Source organism: Hemiscyllium ocellatum, chromosome 26 (genome assembly GCF_020745735.1).
Source record: "Hemiscyllium ocellatum isolate sHemOce1 chromosome 26, sHemOce1.pat.X.cur, whole genome shotgun sequence".
NCBI classification, from domain to species: Eukaryota; Metazoa; Chordata; class Chondrichthyes; order Orectolobiformes; family Hemiscylliidae; genus Hemiscyllium; species Hemiscyllium ocellatum.
In genome coordinates, this window is record NC_083426.1 from 2677202 (window position 1) to 2697948 (window position 20747).

At 47.7% G+C, this 20747-nt stretch overlaps 1 protein-coding gene across 3 annotated transcripts in view; it reads left to right on the forward strand.

Moving 5' to 3' along the window:
• Positions 1-20747, forward strand: part of srgap2 (SLIT-ROBO Rho GTPase activating protein 2) — a 230400-nt gene that overhangs the window by 159989 nt on the left and 49664 nt on the right. For all 3 annotated transcript variants that reach the window (XM_060845267.1, XM_060845268.1, XM_060845269.1), the window contains 6 exons: positions 2203-2331; positions 5570-5791; positions 8240-8341; positions 10331-10528; positions 11551-11635; positions 17941-17968. In XM_060845267.1, the coding sequence (XP_060701250.1) occupies positions 2203-2331; positions 5570-5791; positions 8240-8341; positions 10331-10528; positions 11551-11635; positions 17941-17968 (764 nt within the window). The remainder of the gene's footprint in view (positions 1-2202; positions 2332-5569; positions 5792-8239; positions 8342-10330; positions 10529-11550; positions 11636-17940; positions 17969-20747) is intronic.

The window sequence follows — 20747 nt, forward strand, 5'->3', positions numbered from 1 at the left end:
GTTTTGCTCCTTCTCTAGTAGGGCCATCCTAATATTGATAAGAAAATATTCTTGAACACACTTAACAAATCTCTCCCCATCCAAGTCCATAAGACTATGTTTGGAAAGTTAAAATCCCCCAGTATTTCAGCCCTATTATTCTTTCAGATAGCTGTGATCTCCCTCCATATGTGCTCCTCAACTTCCCACTGATTACTTGGGGGGACCTAATGTACAATCTCCTCAAAGTGATCACCCTCTTCTTATTTCTCAGTTCCATTTCACTGGATGATCCCCCAGGAATATCGAAGAACTGCCATGATGTTCTCCCTAATCAGAAATGCAACTCCTCCTCCTCCTCTCTTGCCTCTCCTTCTATCCTTCCTCTAGCTGCTGTACCCAGGAACATGAAGCTGCCAGTCCTGTCCCTCCCTCAGCTGTGTTTCTGTACCACCTGTGATGTCCCAGTACCACGTTCCCATCCATGCCTTGAGTTCATCTGCTTTACCTGTCAGGCCTCTTGCAGTGAAATAAATGCTGTTTAATTCCTCAATTTTCCCTTGTTCTCTGCCATGTATTTGCTTGCCCTGTCTATTTAACGTGTTCTCTTTAACTTCTGAACCAGCCTCAATGTTCTCACTCCTGCTCTGGTCCCACCCACCCCGCCAGACTAGTATAAAGCCCACCCCACTAAGTTGCACTTGCTAATCTCCCGCCAGAATATTGGTCCCTTTTCTGTTCAGGTGCAACTTGCCTCTATTATGCAGGTCACTTCTGTGCCGAAAGAGATCCCAATGATACAAAAATCTGAATCCCTGACCCCGGCACCAGTGAGAGAGTCATAGAGATGTACAGCACGGAAACAGACCCTTCGGTTCAACCCATCCATGCCGACCAGATATCCCAACCCAATCTAGTCCCACCTGCCAGCACCCGGCCCATATCCCTCTAACCCCTTCCTATTCATATACCCATCCAGATGCCTCTTAAATGTTGCAATTGTACCAGCTTCCACCTCTTCCTCTGGCAGCTCATTCCATACACATACCACCCTCTGCGTGGAAAAGGTGGCCCTTAGGTCTCTTTTATATCTTTTCCCTCTCACCCTGACCCTATGCCCTCTAGTTCTGGACTCCCTGACCCCAAGGAAAAGACTTTGTCTATTTATCCTATCTATGCCCCTCATAATTTTATCAACTTCTATAAGGTCACCCCTTAGCCTCCGACACTCCAGGGAAAACAGCCCCAGCCTGTTCAGCCTCTCCCTATATCTCAAATCCTCCAACCCTAGCAATATCTTTGTAAATCTTCTCTGAACCCTATCAAGTTTTACAACATCTTTCCAATAGGAAGGAGACCAGAATTGCACAAAAATATTCCAACAGCGGCCTAACCAACGTCCTGTACAGCTGCAACATGTACTCAATACTCTGACCAATAAAGGAAAACATACCAAACACCTTCTTCACTATCCTATCTACCTGTGACTCCACTTTCAAGGAGCTATGAACCTGCACTCCAAGGTCTCTTCACTTCCTACTCAGTGACTGCTGGAGTGGGGTGGGGATTGGAACGATGGCTGATGTTGTCCGACTCCTCAGTGACTGAAACCCCTCCCATACTCTGACCCTGCAATGGGTCAGACACCTTGCCTGTTCTGTACAGATCCATTTACCACAGTGAGAGACCTGCACGAACCCAGACACTCCGTCAGAGTTGGCCATCACTGTCTCACCACGGGCTAAATCTACTTCCATTTGTTCCAATCTTTCGAAGCCCTGGTTGCTGTTCCTGAGCCTGTTACTGATCTTTGACCCTTAAACATGGGTGTTTTGATGTTATAAATGTATTTAGTTTCTCATGTCCATGGGTCTGAGGAAATCTGACTCTAATGGGCGGCACGGTGGCACAGTGGTTAGCACTGCTGCCTCACAGCGCCAGAGACCCGGGTTCAATTCCCGCCTCAGGCGACTGTCTGTGTGGAGTTTGCACATTCTCCCCGTGTATTTCCTCCGGGTGCTCCGGTTTCCTCCCACAGTCCAAAGATGTGCGGGTCAGGTGAATTGGCCATGCTAAATTGCCCGTAGTGTTAGGTAAGGGGTAAATGTAGGGGTATGGGTGGGTTGCACTTCGGCGGGTCGGTGTGGACTTGTTGGGCCGAAGGGCCTGTTTCCACACTGTAAGTAATCTAATCTAATCTGCTTTGTTGCTGCTTCTTCCCAGCGTCAGGCAAAATACACGGAGAACAAGCTCAAGGCGATCAAGGCAAGAAATGAGTATATTCTGGCACTGGAGGCCACTAACAGCTCCGTCTTCAAGTATTACATCCACGACCTGAGCGACCTCCTGGACGTGAGCATGTTTTCTCTCCTCAGTCTGTCAGCTCTCAGCTTCAAAGGGACTACGTGTGTATCGTTATGGAAACAGGTTCCATGGAACAGGCTGGTACTCCCTCAGGAGCCATGATCTGATCAGAGTGTTTAGGAGGATTTATAGGGCAGGTACAGAGAAACTGGGTGGAGTCCTAAATAAGGTGCAGGACTGTCAAATTGAGGGTGATATCGGGAAGCGCTTCCTCACCTGGAGAGAATTGTCAACCTGGAACTCTCTCCCCCCCCACCACCTCCCCTCTGTCCCCACCAGAGAACTCTCCCCCCCCCCCCCCCCCCCCCCTCTCTCTCTCTCTCCCCCTCCCTCTGTCTCCACCAGGGAACTCTAACCCCCCCCCACCAGGGAACTCTCCCCCCCCCCCCCCCCCCTCTCTCTCTCTCTCTCTCTCCCCCTCCCTCTGTCTCCACCAGGGAACTCTCCCCCCCACCCCCCTCTCTCTCTCTCTCTCTCTCTCTCTCTCTCCCCCTCTGTCTCCACCAGGGAACTCTCCCCCCCCCCCCCCCCCAGCACAGGAACTGGAGGGCCGAAGGGCCTGTTCCTGTGCTGCATTGTTCTTCATTCTTCTTGCTGGTGTTAACTACAAACCTCAGCACTGAGGTTGAGTGGATTTCCTTTGATTAACGGGCTTAAGGATTCGGTTACAAAGATGGTTAGAGGGAATTAGAATTAAAATCAGCCAAGATCTAATGGCTGCCTCCTGTCCCTACTTTCTGAAAGACCCAGATGTTGAATTGTGTCACAGTTTGAAAGTTCTTTGTGTGGGAAAGCAGGGCCTGAGATTCCCTACCTGAGCCGCTGGTGTACTCTCATCAAATTAGTCACCTCCTCCTCGGAGGGCAATCAGAGGTACACTCCAGGAAATGGCCATTCAGCCTGTCCTGCTAGTCCCCTTCATCCCACTCCCCTGTTGTTTCCCCACAGTGCTCTCTCTCTCTGTCTTCTCATTAAAGCATTTATGCAATTTTTTTTCTCAAGTAACAAGTGAATCTAGTGAGTTTTGTGAAGAGTTGTAGCTCAGGTTGAGGTTCTGGATGTAAGTTTGCTCGCTGAGCTGTAAAATTTGTATTCAGACGTTTTGTCACCATACTAGGTCACATTGTCAGTGAGCCTCTGGTGAAGCACTGGTGGGATGGCCCGCTTTTTATTTCTGTGTTATGGTTTCCTTGGTTGGTGACCACATTTCCTGTGATGATGCCATTTCCGGTGCTGATGTCATTTCCTGTTCTTTTTCTCAGGGGGTGGTAAATGGGATCCAAGTCAATGTGTTTGTTTAGTTCCAGTTGGAATCCCATGCTTCTCAGAATTCTTGTGCGTGTCTCTGTCCTAGGATGGGTGTGTTGTCCCAGTCGAAGTGGTGTTCTTCCTTATCTGTGTGTAAGGATACTAGTGAGAGTGGGTCATGTCTTTTTGTGCCTTATTGATGTTCATGTATCCTGGCTAGTTTTCTGCCTGTTTGTCCAATGTAGTGTTTGGTGCAGTTCTTGCGCGGTATTTTGTAAATGACATTAGTTTTGCTTGTTGTCTGTATCGGGTCTTTCAAGTTCATTAGCTGTTGTTTTAGTGTGTTGGTGGGTTTGTGGGCTACAATGATGCCAAAGGCTCTGAGTAACCTGGCAGTCATTTCCGAGTTGTTTTTGATGTAGGGGAGAGTGGTTAGGGTTTCTGGACGTGTTTTGTCCTCTTGTTGGGTTTGTTGCTGAGAAATCGGTGGATTGTGCCCATTGGGTACCCTTTTTTTTTTAAATACACTGTGTAGGTGATTTTCCTCTGCTCTGTGTGGTTCCTTTGCATTGCAGTGTATGGTGGCTCATTGAAATAATGTTCTAAGGCAGCTTCGCTTGTGGGTGTTGGGATGATTCTTTCTGTAGTTCAATATTTGGTCTGTATGTGTTGTTTTCCTGTAGACATTGGTTTGACGTTCCCCATTGGCTGTTCCCTCTACTGTGACATCTAGGAATGGCAGTTTGTTGTTGTTTTCCTCCTCTTTAGTGAATTTTATGCCAGTAAGGGTTTTATTGATGGTCTTGCGCACACACACACACGCCCAGAGTTTCCCTGTTCCTGCTCAACGCTTTGGAAAGTTGCATTAATTTATATTTACATTTCCATATTCTATCAACCATATCACACAACTCTGTTAGGTTGCATCTGCCTAGTTCTGCCCACTTCACCACTTGGTCTACATTCCCTTGACGTTTGCTACTTCTCAGCACATTTGGTACACGTCCGTGGATTTCATCATCTGTAAGCTTCAAAATCAGGCCCTATTGAGGGCGTTAACACGTACCATAAGCTGCATTGATCCTGAGTCACTGCTGTCTACCCTCCTTGGGGTAAAAAGCAAACGGCTATCAGGTCTCTCTGCAGGTTCCATGCTGCCACTGCCCTTTTGTGACTTCCAATAAGATTCCACTCTTTCATTATAATGTCTTGAAATTCAGAATTGGCGAACAGTGAGTGTGTGCAGATGAACACCATGTGTTGTCAGAGGTGGCTTTATTGATACAGAGACACTCTCTGGTTTTTTGGGGACATGAGTTGCAATGGCATCTCTGAAATCGCTACCAATTGTTGTGAAAACCCATTGGTGTCCCTTGGGGAAGGAAATCTGCTGTCCTTGACCTGGTGGGTGAAGAAATTCCTCCTTATCTCAGTCTGAAATTATCAATCCCTTTTCCTGAACTTATGTCCCCAGCTGCTGGATTCACCAGCTGGGGAAACATCATCTAAGCTCACATGGAAGTTGATGCAGACAGCGTGGGCTGAATGGCCTCATTCTGTGCTGTAACACTTGACAGGGATTCTGTGACCAAGCCTATGTGTGAGTGCAGACCCTCAGCAATGTGGCTGACTCTTACCTCGCCTCTGAAATAGCATTGGAAGCCATTCAGTTCCAGGGCAATTAGGGATGGTCAATAACCCCACATCTCCTGTAGGAGAGGAGAGTGAGAAGGGAAGAATCACTCCAGGAGGTCAGAGGTGATTGGGGGATTGTTTGTGAAGGTGTAGTGGGTGATGGGGCTGGGGTTAGGAACCAATTGGAAAATTGAAAGAAGCAAAGAAGGGGTGGGGGGGGTGGAGAGCAGTTTTGATGTGAGAGTCAGAGCTTGGTTATACTTCACAGTTTGAAAGAGGCAGTGTGTGAAAGAGTGTTGGTTTTTCGGTGTGAACACATTCTAATCCCTGCTGTTGCTTTCAGTGCTGTGACCTGGGCTACCATGCCAGTCTGAACCGAGCAATGAGGACCTTTCTGTCGGCAGAGATTAACGTCGAGCAGTCGAAGCACGAAGGGCTGGAGATCATTGAAAATGCAATTGACAATCTGGATGCAACCAATGACAAGCAGCGGCTCATGGAGTTGTACCACACCGTGTTCTGTCTGCCACCAAAATTTGATTTCCAGGCACACATGGGGGATGGGGTGAGTGTAACTCTTTAAAACACCAGGCTCTGATCGGTTATCCAGCACAGTCAGTCAGCAATGTGTTGGCATGATGTTTCCAATCAATATTGTCGATCTTTTTTCTTCTTTACGTGACAGGCCATTCTCCCACCAGTACTGTACCCCAGTGTTATACAGTGACAGACCTGTCCCCACCAGTACTGTACCCCAGTGTTATACACTGACAGACTTGTCCCCACCAGTACTGTACCCCAGTGTTATACAGTGACAGACCTGTCCCCATCTGTACTGTACCCCAGTGTTATACAGAGACAGACCTGTCCCCTCCAGTACTGTACGCCAGTGTTATACAGTGACATCCCTGTCCCCTCCAGTACTGTACCCCAGTGTTATACAGTGACAGACCTGTCCCCACCAGTACTGTACCCCAGTGTTATACAGTGACAGACCTGTCCCCATCTGTACTGTACCCCAGTGTTATACAGTGACATCCCTGTCCCCTCCAGTACTGTACCCCAGTGTTATAGCAGTGACAGACGTGTCCCCTCCAGTACTGTACCCCAGTGTTATACAGTGACAGACCTGTCCCCACCAGTACTGTACCCCAGTGTTATACAGTGACAGACCTGTCCCCATCTGTACTGTACCCCAGTGTTATACAGTGACATCCCTGTCCCCTCCAGTACTGTACCCCAGTGTTATACAGTGACAGACCTGTCCCCTCCAGTACTGTACCCCAGTGTTATACAGCGATAGACCTATCCCCACCAGTACTGTACCCCAGTGTTATACAGCGACAGACCTGTCCCCACCAGTACTGTACCCCAGTGTTATACAGTGACAGACCTGTCCTCACCAGTACTGTACCCCAGTGTTATACAGTGACAGACCTGTCCCCACCATGACTGTACCCCAATGTTATATAGTGACAGACCTGTCCCCACCAGTACTGTACCCCAGTGTTATATAGTGACAGACCTGTCCCCACCAGTACTGTACCCCAGTGTTATACAGTGACAGACCTGTCCCCACCATGACTGTACCCCAATGTTATATAGTGACAGACCTGTCCCCACCAGTACTGTACCCCAGTGTTATACAGTGACAGACCTGTCCCCACCAGTACTGTACCCCAGTGTTATACAGTGACAGACCTGTCCCCACCATTACTGTAGCCCAATGTTATATAGTGACAGACCTGTCCCCACCAGTACTGTACCCCAGTGTTATACAGTGACAGACCTGTCACCACCAGTACTGTACCCCAATGTTATATAGTGACAGACCTGTCCCCACCAGTACTGTACCCCAGTGTTATACAGTGACAGACCTGTCCCCACCATGACTGTACCCCAGTGTTATATAGTGACAGACCTGTCCCCACCAGTACTGTACCCCAGTGTTATACAGTGACAGACCTGTCCCCACCAGTACTGTACCCCAGTGTTATACAGAGACAGACCTGTCCCCATCTGTACTGTACCCCAGTGTTATACAGTGACAGACCTGTCCCCATCTGTACTGTACCCCAGTGTTATACAGTGACAGACCTGTCCCCACCAGTACTGTACCCCAGTGTTATACAGTGACAGACCTGTCCCCAACAGTACTGTACCCCAGTGTTATACAGTGACAGACCTGTCCCCATCTGTACTGTACCCCAGTGTTATACAGTGACAGACGTGTCCCCTCCATTACTGTACCCCAGTGTTATACAGTGACAGACGTGTCCCCTCCAGTACTGTATCCCAGTGTTATACAGTGACAGACCTGTCCCCACCAGTACTGTATCCCAGTGTTACACAGTGACAGACATGTCCCCTCCAGTACTGTACCCTAGTGTTATACAGTGACAGGCGTGTCCCCTCCAGTACTGTACCCCAGTGTTATACAGTGACAGACGTGTCCCCTCCAGTACTGTACCCCAGTGTTATACAGTGACAGACCTGTCCCCACCAGTACTGTACCCCAGTGTTATACAGTGACAGACCTGTCCCCACTCGTACTATCTACCCACTCCCATCTTCTCTCTGTAGCTCGTGTCAATAACCACTTGTTTTACCGTAGTTTGTTCTCGAAGTGTTTTAAAAATTAAAGCTAGTGCAATGTTTGCATCAGTGTGAAATTGTGGATGGTATTTGTGTCAGTGTGTTGGATCTGCCCCAGTCCCGTTGTGATTGAGCTATCCCATTCCCGTCAGAAAGAAAGCCCTCTCTCTGTGATTATCGTGATCACTGACCATTGTGTCAGATCTCCAGCCTCAGGAGGAAGCATCATGTTTCCATCATTGTGCTGTTTCACAGGTTCCATCTATTTAACAAATGCCTTCTTAGTCCTTACTCTCCTGTGTTGACCTTGAGTCGAGTTTTCCTGGCCTTGACTGTCAGTGATCCGGAAGTTTCTGTGATGGTGTTTCCTGCCTGTACCTCGGTGCCCTGTGATAACGCTGATGGTTGGTTTTTGTAGGTCTCCCATCTGTGTGTCCAGCAGCCAGTTCAGGGGGAACTGGTTTTACGCTGCCAGCAACTACAGTCCCGGTTGGCTACTCTGAAGATTGAGAATGAGGAGGTAGGTGCCTGTTACACACAGCTGACTGCTGGTTTCGGGGCTGTGCTGGATTCGGGGCTGTGCTGGTTTCGGGGCTGTGATGGTTCCTGCACCAAGTCCAGTGCAGTTGGTTGAAGGTCCTGTCTCACTCTGAAATCGCTGAATAATTGTTGAGCAGCTTCTGTAACACATTCTGTCTGGCCATGACAGTGACACTGTAATGGTCCCCTCTGTGTCAGTGAGTACTTTGTGACAGATCATGCACATGGATTGAACAAAACCCTGACTCTGAATGAACCTGCTGGGTTCCACATTCCCTACTCCTCATTCCACATTCCCTACTCCTCACCAAGGTCCCTCTTCACTCACCTCCTTTCTACGTGGAAGATTTGAACCTTTGCATTTTGACTCATTCTGTTCACATGAGAAACATAGGGACAAGAGGAGACCTGTCAGTCCCTGGTTGAGGGGGATGGTGGCCAAGTAGTAATGGCCAAAGATCTAAGCTAATGCTCTGACAAAACTGGTTTGGATCCTTGTCCAATTTAAGGTCAATTAATAAAACATATGACTTCAGTAATGATGTTAGTAAACTATCAAGAAAAACCCCATCTGGTTCACTAATATCCTTCAGGGAAGGAAATCTGCCATCCTTACCTGGTCTGCTTACATGTGACTCCAGACCCACAGTGATGTGGTTGGCTCTGAAATGGCCAAACAATTCACATCGTCCAAGGGCAGTTAGGCATGGGCACCAATACAGGGCCTTCATTTCAGCTCCAATCACTGGCCTTTGCTGCATATCTCTTGATACTCATATCCAACAGAAATCTGTCAACTTCCATCTACACACACTCAATCTCGCATGCGCGCGCACACACACACACACACAGACATGCTTACACACACACACACACAGCCATACTCTCTCTCTCTCTCTCTCTCTCTCTCTCTCACTCACACACACACACACACACACACACACACACACACACACACACACACACACACACACACACACACACCGACATCCAGAACCATCTACGGAAGAGGATGTCAGATTTCTTTACCCTCAGTTGCTTCCTAATTTACTTTCGAAATGCCTCTGCATTGTCTTTAAGGTGATGTCCTTGTATTCTCGATTCATTCACCAGGAGAAATGGGAGAATAGGTTTCCTGTCTTGGGTTTTCTGATGTACATTTGGGATATCGAGAAATGTAGGGTTTGATCAGACAGCATTTGTCTTTCCTGAAAGAATGTTGCCTGTGATTTACTGCATTTGATTATAAATACTTTACCCTTTCCTGATGAAAAGGCATGTGATGACTTTGGTATCTTTGCTCTTGAAAGTAATTTATACCAAAGACAAAATCCTGTGGATGCTGGAAATCTGAAACAAAGACAGGAAATGCTGGAGATACTCAGCAGGCCTGGCAGCATCTGTGGAGAGAAACAGAGTTAATGTTACAGATGAATGACTTTTTATCAGGGAGTCATCCTGTGTGTTTGTTTCCAATCCAGCAGGACCACCACATTGACCCCTGATTTCCTTCCATCCCCTACACATTGTAGATTTAATTCTGAGTCTAACCATGCTCCCTTTGGTAAATAGTTTCTCACCCTGTGATAGATTCCACATGAAGTTCCAATTTCTGTCCTTTTTCTTCCATTCCCCTGCTCACCCCTGGCCACGTCTTATTGACCTGCTCATTCACATCCATTTTACATCTCAATCACTCCTTGACTGTAATTAGCACTCAACTTTATCACAATCTATTTTACCTGCTCCTTTTCGCTCTGCACTTACAGCACAGAAACCAATTTCCAGCTCTTCACAATCCTGAAAGAGTCATATCAGACTGGAAATGTCAACTCTTTTTAACTCTGTTACAAAGCAATCAAATCAAAAATCATTTCCTTCCTTTTTGTGAACGAGTACAATACCAGACGTCCCCAGAGCTCTCTGTCTTTGCTGGGATACATCCTCGTTTGTTTTTGACTAACTGCAGGTGAAGAAGACCATGGAGGCTACACTCCAGACAATCCAGGACATGGTCACTGTTGAAGACTTTGATGTGGCTGACTGCTTCCAGTACACAAACTCCACCGAGTCTGTCAAATCCACCCTTTCGGAGACATTCCTGAGTAAGCCTAGTATCGCCAAGAGACGGGCCAACCAACAGGAAACAGAGCAATTCTACTTCACGGTATGGAGAGATGTGAGCGTTATAACGTTAGAGTGTTGCTGAGTTGCATCGATTCTGTCCTGGAGTCATTTGCATTAAGGGAAGTCATGTAAATATCCAAATAAGGGCAGTTGGAGGCCATTCAGCCCGTCTTGGTTACCCCATTGTTCAATAAGATCAAGGTTGCTCTGATTAGAACCTCAAATCCATGTTCCAGCCCACACCTGATAACCTTTCACCCCTTTGCTTATCAACCATCTACCTCTTCTGTTTTAAAAACATTCAAGGTTTCTGCTCCACTGCCATTTCTGGGAGAGAGCTCCAAAGATCATCGACTCCTTCAGAGGAAAGTATTTCTCCTTATCTCTGTCTGAAATCGTCAATCACTGGTTTTGTTAAAAGTGACCCCTCATTCTAGATTCTTCCACAAGAGATTAGATTTTTTTTAGATTAGACTTACAGTGTGGAAACAGGCCCTTCGGCCCAACAAGTCCACACCGACCCACCGAAGCGCAACCCACCCATATCCCTACATTTACCCCTTACCTAACACTACGGGCAATTTAGCTTGGCCAATTCACCTGACCCGCACATCTTTGTGACTGTGGGAGGAAACCGGAGCACCCGGAGGAAACCCACGCAGACACGGGGAGAACGTGCAAACTCCACACAGTCAGTCGCCTGAGTCGGGAATTGAACCCGGGTCTACAGGCGCTGTGAGGCAGCAGTGCTAACCACTGTGCCACCGTGCCGCCCAACAAGAAACATTCTCTCCTCATCGACTCTGCTAAAACCTCTGAAAGCCCCTGTGTCCCTGACCCTGGATAGCGGCTCGGCCAGAGATCTGCATGTCCTTGTTGACAGGTTCAGGACACTTCAATGTGACTCACTTGTTAACGTCAGAGCACATTGACCACACGGAATTGCTGAAGGATCCACTGCCCACATGGTTTCAGGAGAGTGAAGAGGTTAGAGAGGCAGGCAGCAGGTCCCAGTAAACTCTGTGCTGTTGCCTCACTATGGTTCCCTGTTTTTTTTCACAGAAACTGAAGGAATATTTTGAAGGCCGAAACCTGATCACGAAACTACAGGCGAAACATGACCTTCTACAGAAGACTCTGGGAGAAAGTACGAATTATTTTTAATCTTATTCATGAAAAGCTAATCATGAATTTTGGGATCCTTTCAGTATAATTTAGTCCAAATCTCATCAAAGCTATCTGTACCCCTTGCAGTAATTCTGTAATGCGATTAAATTGCCTTAGCTATTGTTAGCTCTCAAAACTCGGAGTTTTAAACATCAACCATAAGCTTTAATATTACCCTCCTCTGTTCAAGTCTCTGTCACCACTCGAATAGTATTTGACCTCTTGAAGACTTACATATTCAGGATTTTATATAACTTTGAGGTTTGCCGTCAGGATAATAATTCCAAATAATAGGTTCGTCCAAATTTAAAAATCGACAGCTTCAGACATAATGTTTTCAAATTATCCTCTCTTCGTCACCTTCTAATCTTTGGAAAGAATTAATCCAGCTGATCTCCTTAGTGGGGAAAAAATAAATTACTTGAGTAGTTATCTGAAAGGGTCAGGACGGAGTTTTGGGGAATATTATCTCCTGGAATAAGTGTGTCCGATCTCTCTGTTTAGCTAGGCCCCTGCATTCTCTCCAATTTTCTGATTTATAAATTTTCCGATGAAAGCCCACGTGTGTCTAAAGTTTAGTGTCAGCAATCGATCCTACCTGCTTAAGTTATTTAAATATCCCATTCTTGTCTGAATACCAGAGTCTAAATTAAGTCTCGATATTCCTAATCTTTCTGAGTCTTTAGAACTATTGCAGTTTGTCTCTTAGATTAAACTTGCAATGGAAATACTTTAGACAGACAGACACTTGGGGTCAAAGTCTTGAAGTGTATGATGTTATCCTGGAACATTCCAGAAAAGAACAAATCTCAGATTTATCGTAGTTCCTAGAGAGAATGCATGTCAACCTTCAAATATTGAGCAAACAGTTCCCAGATTGAAGGTTTATTTAATGTGTTGGTATTGATAAAAGAAAAAACAATGCAAGTTTAATTTTCTTGAGGTTTCCTGAGGTTTGTGCTACATTTGAACTAGTTTCAGTCTGGCTGCTTTTATCTTGAAGCAAGGGGAGCTGGTTGTTCTGGTTAATGGTGAATGTAGTGCCCCCTGCAGGGTTATCTGATCGAGGGCAATGGCGGGGGTTGGGGGGGTTAGTGCTGTGAAGGGCTTTGGGTGAGAACAACTGGAGCTGCTGTCCAACTTTGCTGTCACCAACCCTCCTTTCTCGTTGTTTTAATCCAACTCTTGGGGCACACAATTACGCACCTTAAGGGCAACTGAGACCTGAGCCCAAGCCCTTGGTCCAGGGCTAGAGACACAACCATTGCCCCTGAAAGAGGTTGCAGCTGTTTTTAATCAACTTAATCAGACGTGTGATGACATACCTCTGCAGCAGGTAAGACTTGAATCCCGGCTGCCTGGCCCAGAGACAGGGACACTACCAATGCAGCACCAGAGTCCCTCATCCATCCTTTATATGCTGTCCGAGAGTCTGTTCAATTATCACTGGTAGAGGATAGACCATAAGACAATCGTAACATTAGAGTTCAGAGTGAGTTCTTTTTACTCACTTGTGGGATGTAGGTGTTGCTGGCATGTATTGCTCGTCCCTAGTTGCCCCTTGAGAAGGTGGGAGGAGCTGCCTTCTTGAACCACTGCAGTCCATGTGCTGTGGGTTGACCCACAATGTCCTTAGGGAGGGAATTCCAGGATTTTGACCTAGCCACACTGAAGGCACGGCGATATATTTCCATGTTGAGATGGTAAGTGGCTTGGAGGGGAACTTGTAGTGGGTGGTATTCCCATGTAGCTGCTGCCCTTGTCTTTCTAGAAGGAAGTGCATCGTGTAGACAGTACACACTGCTGCTACTGAGTGTCAGTGGAGGAGGGAGGGGATATTTGAGGATGTGGTGCCAATCAAGCGGCTGCTGTGTCCTGGATGGTGTTGAGCTTCTTGAGTGTTGTTGGAGCTGCCCCCGTCCTGGAGAGTGGGGAGTATTCCCTCACCCTCCTGACCTGTGCCTTGTTGATGGTGGACAGGCTTTGGGGAGTCAGGAGGTGAACTATCCACTGCGATAGTCCTAGCCTCTGACCTGTTCTTGCCACATAAACAGAATGGCTACAAGTTCAGCTCAGTTTATGGTAAATAATAATGTCATTCCGAGATGTTGATAGTGGAAGATTTAGTAATGGTAACAATATTGAATGTCAAAGGTGGTGGATAGATTGTCTCGTATTGGAGATGGTCATAGCCTGGCATTTGTGTGGCATGGTTCTTACTTGTCAGCCCAAATATGGATATTGTCCAGATCTTGTTGCATTTGAACACGGACTGCTTCAGTAACAAGTTGTAAATGGTGCTGAACATTGTGTAACTTTCGGTGACATATTCTGACCTTATGATGGAGGGACGGTCATTGATGAAGCAGCTGAAGATGGTTGGGCCGAGGACACTACCCTGAGGAACTCTTGCAGAGATGTCCTGGAGTTGAGATAACTGATCTTCAACAGCCACAGCCACCTTCCTATGTGTCAGGTCTGACTACAACCACCGAAAAGTTTACCCCCCGATACCCACTGATTCCAGTTTAGCCAGGGCTCCTTGATGCCACACTCTGTCGAATGCAGCTTTGATGTTAAGGGCTGTCCCTCTCCCCTCCCCTCTGGAATTCAGCTCTTTTGTCCGTGTTTGAAACAAGGCTGTAATGAGGTCAGGAGCTGAGTGACCCTAGGGGAACCCAAACTGGGCGTCACTGAGCAGGTTATTGCTGAGCAGGTGCTGCTTGATAGCGCTGTTACTGACACCTTCCATCACTTTACTGATGATCGAGAGTAGACTGATGGGGCGGTAAGTGGCCGGGTTGGATTTGTCCTGCCTTTTATGTACAGGACAGTCCTGGGCAATTTTCCACATTGTCAGGTAGATGCCAGTGTTATTACTGTAATAGAACAGCTTGGCTAGGGGAGCGGCAAGTTCAGAAAACACGTCTTCAGTCCTATTGCTGGATTGTTGTGGGAGCCCATTGACTTTGCAGCATCCAAAGTCCCCCACTGTTTCTTGATATCACCTGGAGTGAATTGAATTGGCTGGAAATTGGTGTCTGTGATGCTGGGGATCACTGGAGGAGCCTGAGCACGTCTGTCTGAAGATTGCTGTGAAAGCTTTGGCCTTATATTTGCACTGATGTGCTGGGCTCTTCTGTCATTGAGGATGGGATATCTGTGGAGCCTCCTCCTCCAGTGAGTTATTTAATCTCCTCCACCATTCATGACTGGATGTGGCAGGACTGCAGAGCTTTGATCGGATCTGTTGGTTGTGGGATTGCTTAGCTCTGCCTGTCACTTGCAGCTTAAGCTGTTTTGGTTTGCAGGTAATCCTGTGTGGTGGCTTCACCAGGGTAACACCTCATCTTCAGGTGTTCAGGCACGCCCTCCTGCACACTCCATTGAACCAGGGTTGATCCCCTGGCTTGATGGTAATGGTTGAGTGGGAGATATGCCGGGCCATGAGGTTACAGATTGTGCTGGTGTACAGTTCTGCTGCTGATGACCCGCAGCGCCTCATCGATGCCCAGTTGGAGTTTCTCGAACTGATTGAAGTCTGTCCCATTTAGTGCCACACAACACGTTGGAGATTATTCCTAATGTGAAGACAGTGCTTTGTCTCCACAAGGACTGTGCAGTATTCACTCTTACTGATACTGTCACTCACAGATACATCTGCAGTTGGTAAATTGGTGAGGATGAGGTCAGGTATGTTTTTCCCTCTAGTTTATTCCCTCACCAGCTGCCGCAGATCCAGTCTAGCAGCTTGCACGGTGTGTTTGGGTCAGTACTCTAGTGTCCTGCCTCTGGCAGTGACCTGTTCTGCCATTGAGGATTGTCCCATTCACTTCAGTGTGATCTCAGATGATGATCATTTGTTTCTGGAGAGGATTAGCTTGCTGAATGTCCGGGCATGATCGGGGCTGAGTCAGCACACTGTTCCCACCCTGCTCACCCTGTCATATTAATCAGAACAATCTCATCAATTGCTCATCAGGGTTTGAGACACTCTGACTTGCTTTATTTAAGACAGTAAAACACATTCCAAGTTATGAAACAAACATGGCAGCAAGCAACCGATCTTTGGGTGTGATGTATATTCAGTTGAACTGCCTAGGCAGTGTCTCAACGTTGTACTCACACAGCCCATGGCATTGTTTAAGGGCAATTGTTGTAAACGTCAAGGTACACTTACAGTAAATGCAACGACCAGGAGCCAAGAAGTGCCACATCATCAGGACCTTGTGCTAGACAATCTCATTAGCTTAAAAATGTGTTGCTGGAAAAGCGCAGCAGGTCAGGCAGCATCAAAGGAACAGGAGAATCGACGTTTCGGGCATAAGCCCTTCTTCAGGAGACGTCGATTCTCCTGCTCCTTGGATGCTGCCTGACCTGCTGCGCTTTTCCAACAACACATTTTTAAGCTCTGATCTCCAGCATCTGCAGTCCTCACTTTTTTCCCAAGACTATCTCATTTTCTGCCAAGGAGTATGTGACATTATCGGCCTGTGTACAGCATCAACATTAACTATGTCAGAACCATAGCCTTGTTTACCAACCAGAAGGTCCTAACCTCAGGAGTAAAAGTCGATGCTTGATAGTTGGGGTATGTTTGGACAGAGTGCAAGGCTAACCCAGGATTGATCCTACCGACTGGTTGTCATTTGTGTTAAAGTTGACCTTCACAGTGAACACCACAGCAACAATAAAACACAGGCTTCAGATCCACAGCTCCCCGTCTTACGAAAACAACAAACGCAGGGAGATCAAAGGAGGAATCAATGTCTCCTGCTGTGAAAGGTCCCCTTGCAGTCTGTCGAAGACGGCACCCACCAGGTGATTGGGACACTCTGGCTTGCTGAGTCGGCGTTTGGTTTCTGGAATAAATCCCAGACTTTTCCAGGCCGGCCGCTCCTGCAGAGCCTGTGTTTGGGGTTCAGGAAGTTCTCACAGACTGCCTGACCCCTGACGCACAGCCCAGCTGGGGCAGAGAGGGGGGTTTGTTGCTCTTCCTCCAGTTCCCCAGCAATTGACCCTTCAGCTCATTTCCAATTCAGATGCTGACTCAGCCCCAGTCCAGTCGCAGGTGGAGAGATTATTGGCTGTAAGATTGACAGCAGTAGCCAGTCTGTTACAGTGAAGCCCGTGTTTCTGATTCAACCGAGCCTTGTCCCATTCTATCATCTTCTCAAATTATCATCGAATCAGCACAGTGTGGAAACAGGCCATTCGGCCCTCCGAACAGCATCATACTCATTCCCCTACTCTATAACACTGCGTTTTCCATGGTTAACCCACCTAACCTACACACCCTTGGACACAATGGTGCAGTTTAGCATGGCCAATTCATCCTAACCTGCACATCTTCGGACTGTGGGAGGAAACCGGAGCACCTGGAGGAAACCCACACAGACACAGGGAGAATGTTCAAAATCCACACAGTCACCTGAGGCTGGAATTGAACCAGGATTCTTGGCGCTGTGAGGCAGCAGTGCTAACTGCTGTGCCACCGTGCCACCCCAATTGCTGCTGTTCTTTCTCTGCCATCCAGTTATTTCCCTTACAGTAAATATTTTGATGTGATTCACCTTGACTAATCCCTGTGGGAGTGAGGCTCACATTCTCCCCATCTCTGAGTGAAGAGGACTCCCTTAAATTCCCTTTCCAGGTTCTTAGTGACTATCTTGTTTTATGGCTCCGAGTTTTGGTCCCTCCCACAAGTAAACATCTTTTTATCCAACCTGTCGAGCCCCTTCAGAATTCTAAAGATTTATATAATTACACCCCTCAGCCGTCTCTTCTCCCAAAGGAAAATGCCTAGCCTGATGGATTTTCTTCATAATTATAACCTTTCAGCTCCTGTATCATCCTCCTGAATCATTTCTGTCTGCATTGCAACAGGACCACATAATCTGGCTCCACAGCTCCATCCTGAATACAACGTTTAAATATTTCCGGTTAATAAGGTCGGTTTATGATGCATTTACTGAGTGAAAGGGTGAACCTTTTCAGGAGAGGTCAGTGATCCAGGGGATTTCTGTCTCTGGCCAATCAGACACATTGCAGACTCTTCTCCATTTCTGTATTTTTCTGTGGTACACCAACGGATCTCGCTCTCCCCCTTCACTCAAGATAAATTCCTGTCCCCAGTGAAGGCAGACAGAGAGCTTCCCCACCGTGTTCTCCACTCAGTTTCAAGGATTTTATTGAGGGTCACCTGCTCTGTTGTTTGAGGGCAGTGCGTTCATGTTTGTTTCAGATTGGTAACTTTCCTCTTTATTCTCCCCCCATCTGCTTTAGGTCAGAGGACAGATTATTCCCTTGCCAGGTAGGATTCACTGTTCATTTTACAAAGTCTGAACATTCCTGGTTTTATCGTCATGACACACACACCATGTGTGTGCACTGTCCAGTTACATACTCGATGGTTAGAGAGACACAGACACAGTTAGAGGCACGGACACGGTTAGAGACACGGTTAGAGACACGGACTCGGTTAGAGACACGGACTCGGTTAGAGACACGGACACGGTTAGAGACACGGAGACGGTCAGAGGCACGGACACTTTTAGCGACACGGACACAGTTAGAGGCACGGACACGGTTAGAGACACGGACACAGTTAGAGGCACGGAGACGGTCAGAGACACGGACACGGTCAGAGACACGGACACGGTTAGAGACACGGACACGGTTAGAGGCACGGTTAACGTTAGAGACACGGACACAGTTAAAGATACTGACACGGTTAGGGACACGGACACAGTTAGAGACACGGAGACGGTTAGAGGCATGGAAACGGTCAGAGGCACAGACACGGTCAGAGACACGGACACAGGGACACGGACACGGTTAAAGACATGGACATGGTTAGGGACACGGACACGGTTAGAGACACGGACACCGTTAGAGGCACGGAGACAGTCAGAGGCACGGACACCGTTAGAGGCACGGAGACAGTCAGAGGCACGGACACAGTTAGAGACACGGACACGGTTAGGGACACGGACACGGTTAGAAACACGGACAACGTTAGAGACACGGACACGGTTAGGGACACGGACACAGAGACATGGACACGGTTAGAGACATGGACACGGCTAGAGACACGGTTAGAGGCACGGACACGGTTAGAGAAACGGACACAGTTAGAGAAACGGACACGGTTAGAGACACGGACACGGTTAGAGAAACGGACACGGTTAGAGACACGGGCACAGTTAGAGGCACGAACACGGCTAGAGACACGGACGCGGTTAGAGACACGGACGCGGTTAGAGACACGGACGCGGTTAGAGACACGGACGCGGTCTGAGACACGGACACGGTCTGAGACACGGACACGGTCTGAGACACGGACACGGTTTGAGACACGGACACGGTTAGAGACACCGACACGGTTAGTGACTCCTGACATGGTTTTCCACTAACAGCTAAAATAAACGAAGCTGTCTTTTTGCTGTGCTAATGTTTGTACATGCTATGTCCAGGCCCTATCCTGAATAAACCTTCACCTGCTCTGAGAGACTTCAGGCTGGTGTTTGGGTGAGGCTGACGTGCGGCTGTTTATGCTGCCTCCTGCTGGAGGCTCTGTGTGGTAACAGGCAGGAAGCTGGAAAAACACAGCAAGCCAGGCAGCATCAGGAGGTGCAGACGTCGATGTTTCGGGTGTAACCCTCCTTCAGGACTGGGGGTGTGGGGGAGCTGTAGATAAAGGGGGTGGTGGGGGCAGGGTGGTGAAGTGGGGATAGGTGGAGACAGGTAGAGGGTACAACCTGGTTGGCCAATGGGAGGAATGGATTGGGTTGGTGACGGGGAGGAGTGTAAGGGAGGGGGAGGGATGGTATTTGAAGTTGGAGAACTCATCGTCTGGGAGGGAGGCTGGCCAGGCGGAAGGTGAGGTGTTGTTCCTCCAATTTGTAGTTGGATTGTGGAGGACTCCAAGGCTGGTCATATCGGAACGGGAGTGGGAAGAGGAATGTAAATGGTCAGTGATTGGGAATTCCGATTGGCCCCTGGGGCACGGCTGAGATACTCGGCAAAATAGAACAGTACATCACAGAGCAGGCCCTTCAGCCCACGATGTTGTGCTGACCACTGATCCTCATGTATGCACCCTCAAATTTCTGTGACCATTTGCATGTCCAGGAGTCTCTTAAATGTCCCCAATGACCTTGCTTCCACAACTGCTGCCGGCAACGCATTCCATGCTCTCACAACTCTCTGTGTAAAGAACCTGCCTCTGACATTCCCTCTATACTTTCCTCCAACCAGCTTAAAACTATGACCCCTCATGTTAGCCATTTCTGCCCTGGGAAATAGTCTCTGGCTATCGACTCTATCTATGCCTCTCATTATCTTGTACACCTCAATTAGGTCCCCTCTCCTCCTTCTTTTCTCCAATGAAAAAAGTCCGAGCTCAGTCAACCTCTCTTCATAAGATAAGCGCTCCAGTCCAGGCAGCATCCTGGTAAACCTCCTCTGAACCCTCTCCAAAGCTTCCACATCTTTCCTATAATAGAGCGACCAGAGCTGGACGCGGTATTCCAAGTGCGGTCTAACCAAAGTTTTATAGAGCTGCAACAAGATCTCATGACTCTTAAACTCAATCCCTCCGTTAATGAAAACCAAAACACTGTCCACTTGGGTGGCCATTTTAAGGGATCTATGTACCTGCACCCCAAGATCCCTCTGTTCCTCCACACTGCCAAGAATCCTGTCCTTAATCCTGTACTCAGCTTTCAAATTTGACCTTCCAAAATGCATCACTTTGCATTTACCCATGTTGAACTCCATCTGCCACCTCTCAGCCCATCTCTGCATCCTGTTAATGTCCCGCTGCAGTGTACAACAGCCCTCTATACTGTCAACGACACCTCCAACCTTTGTGTCATCTGCAAACTTGCTGACCCATCCTTCAATCCCCTCATCCAAGTTATTAATAAAAATTACAAACAGTAGAGGCCCAAGGACAGAGCCCTGTGGAACACCACTCACCACTGACTTCCAGGCAGAATATTTTCCTTCTACTACCACTCGCTGTCTTCTGTTGGCCAGCCAGTTCTGTATCCAGACAGCTAAGTTCCCCTGTATCCCATTCCTCCTGA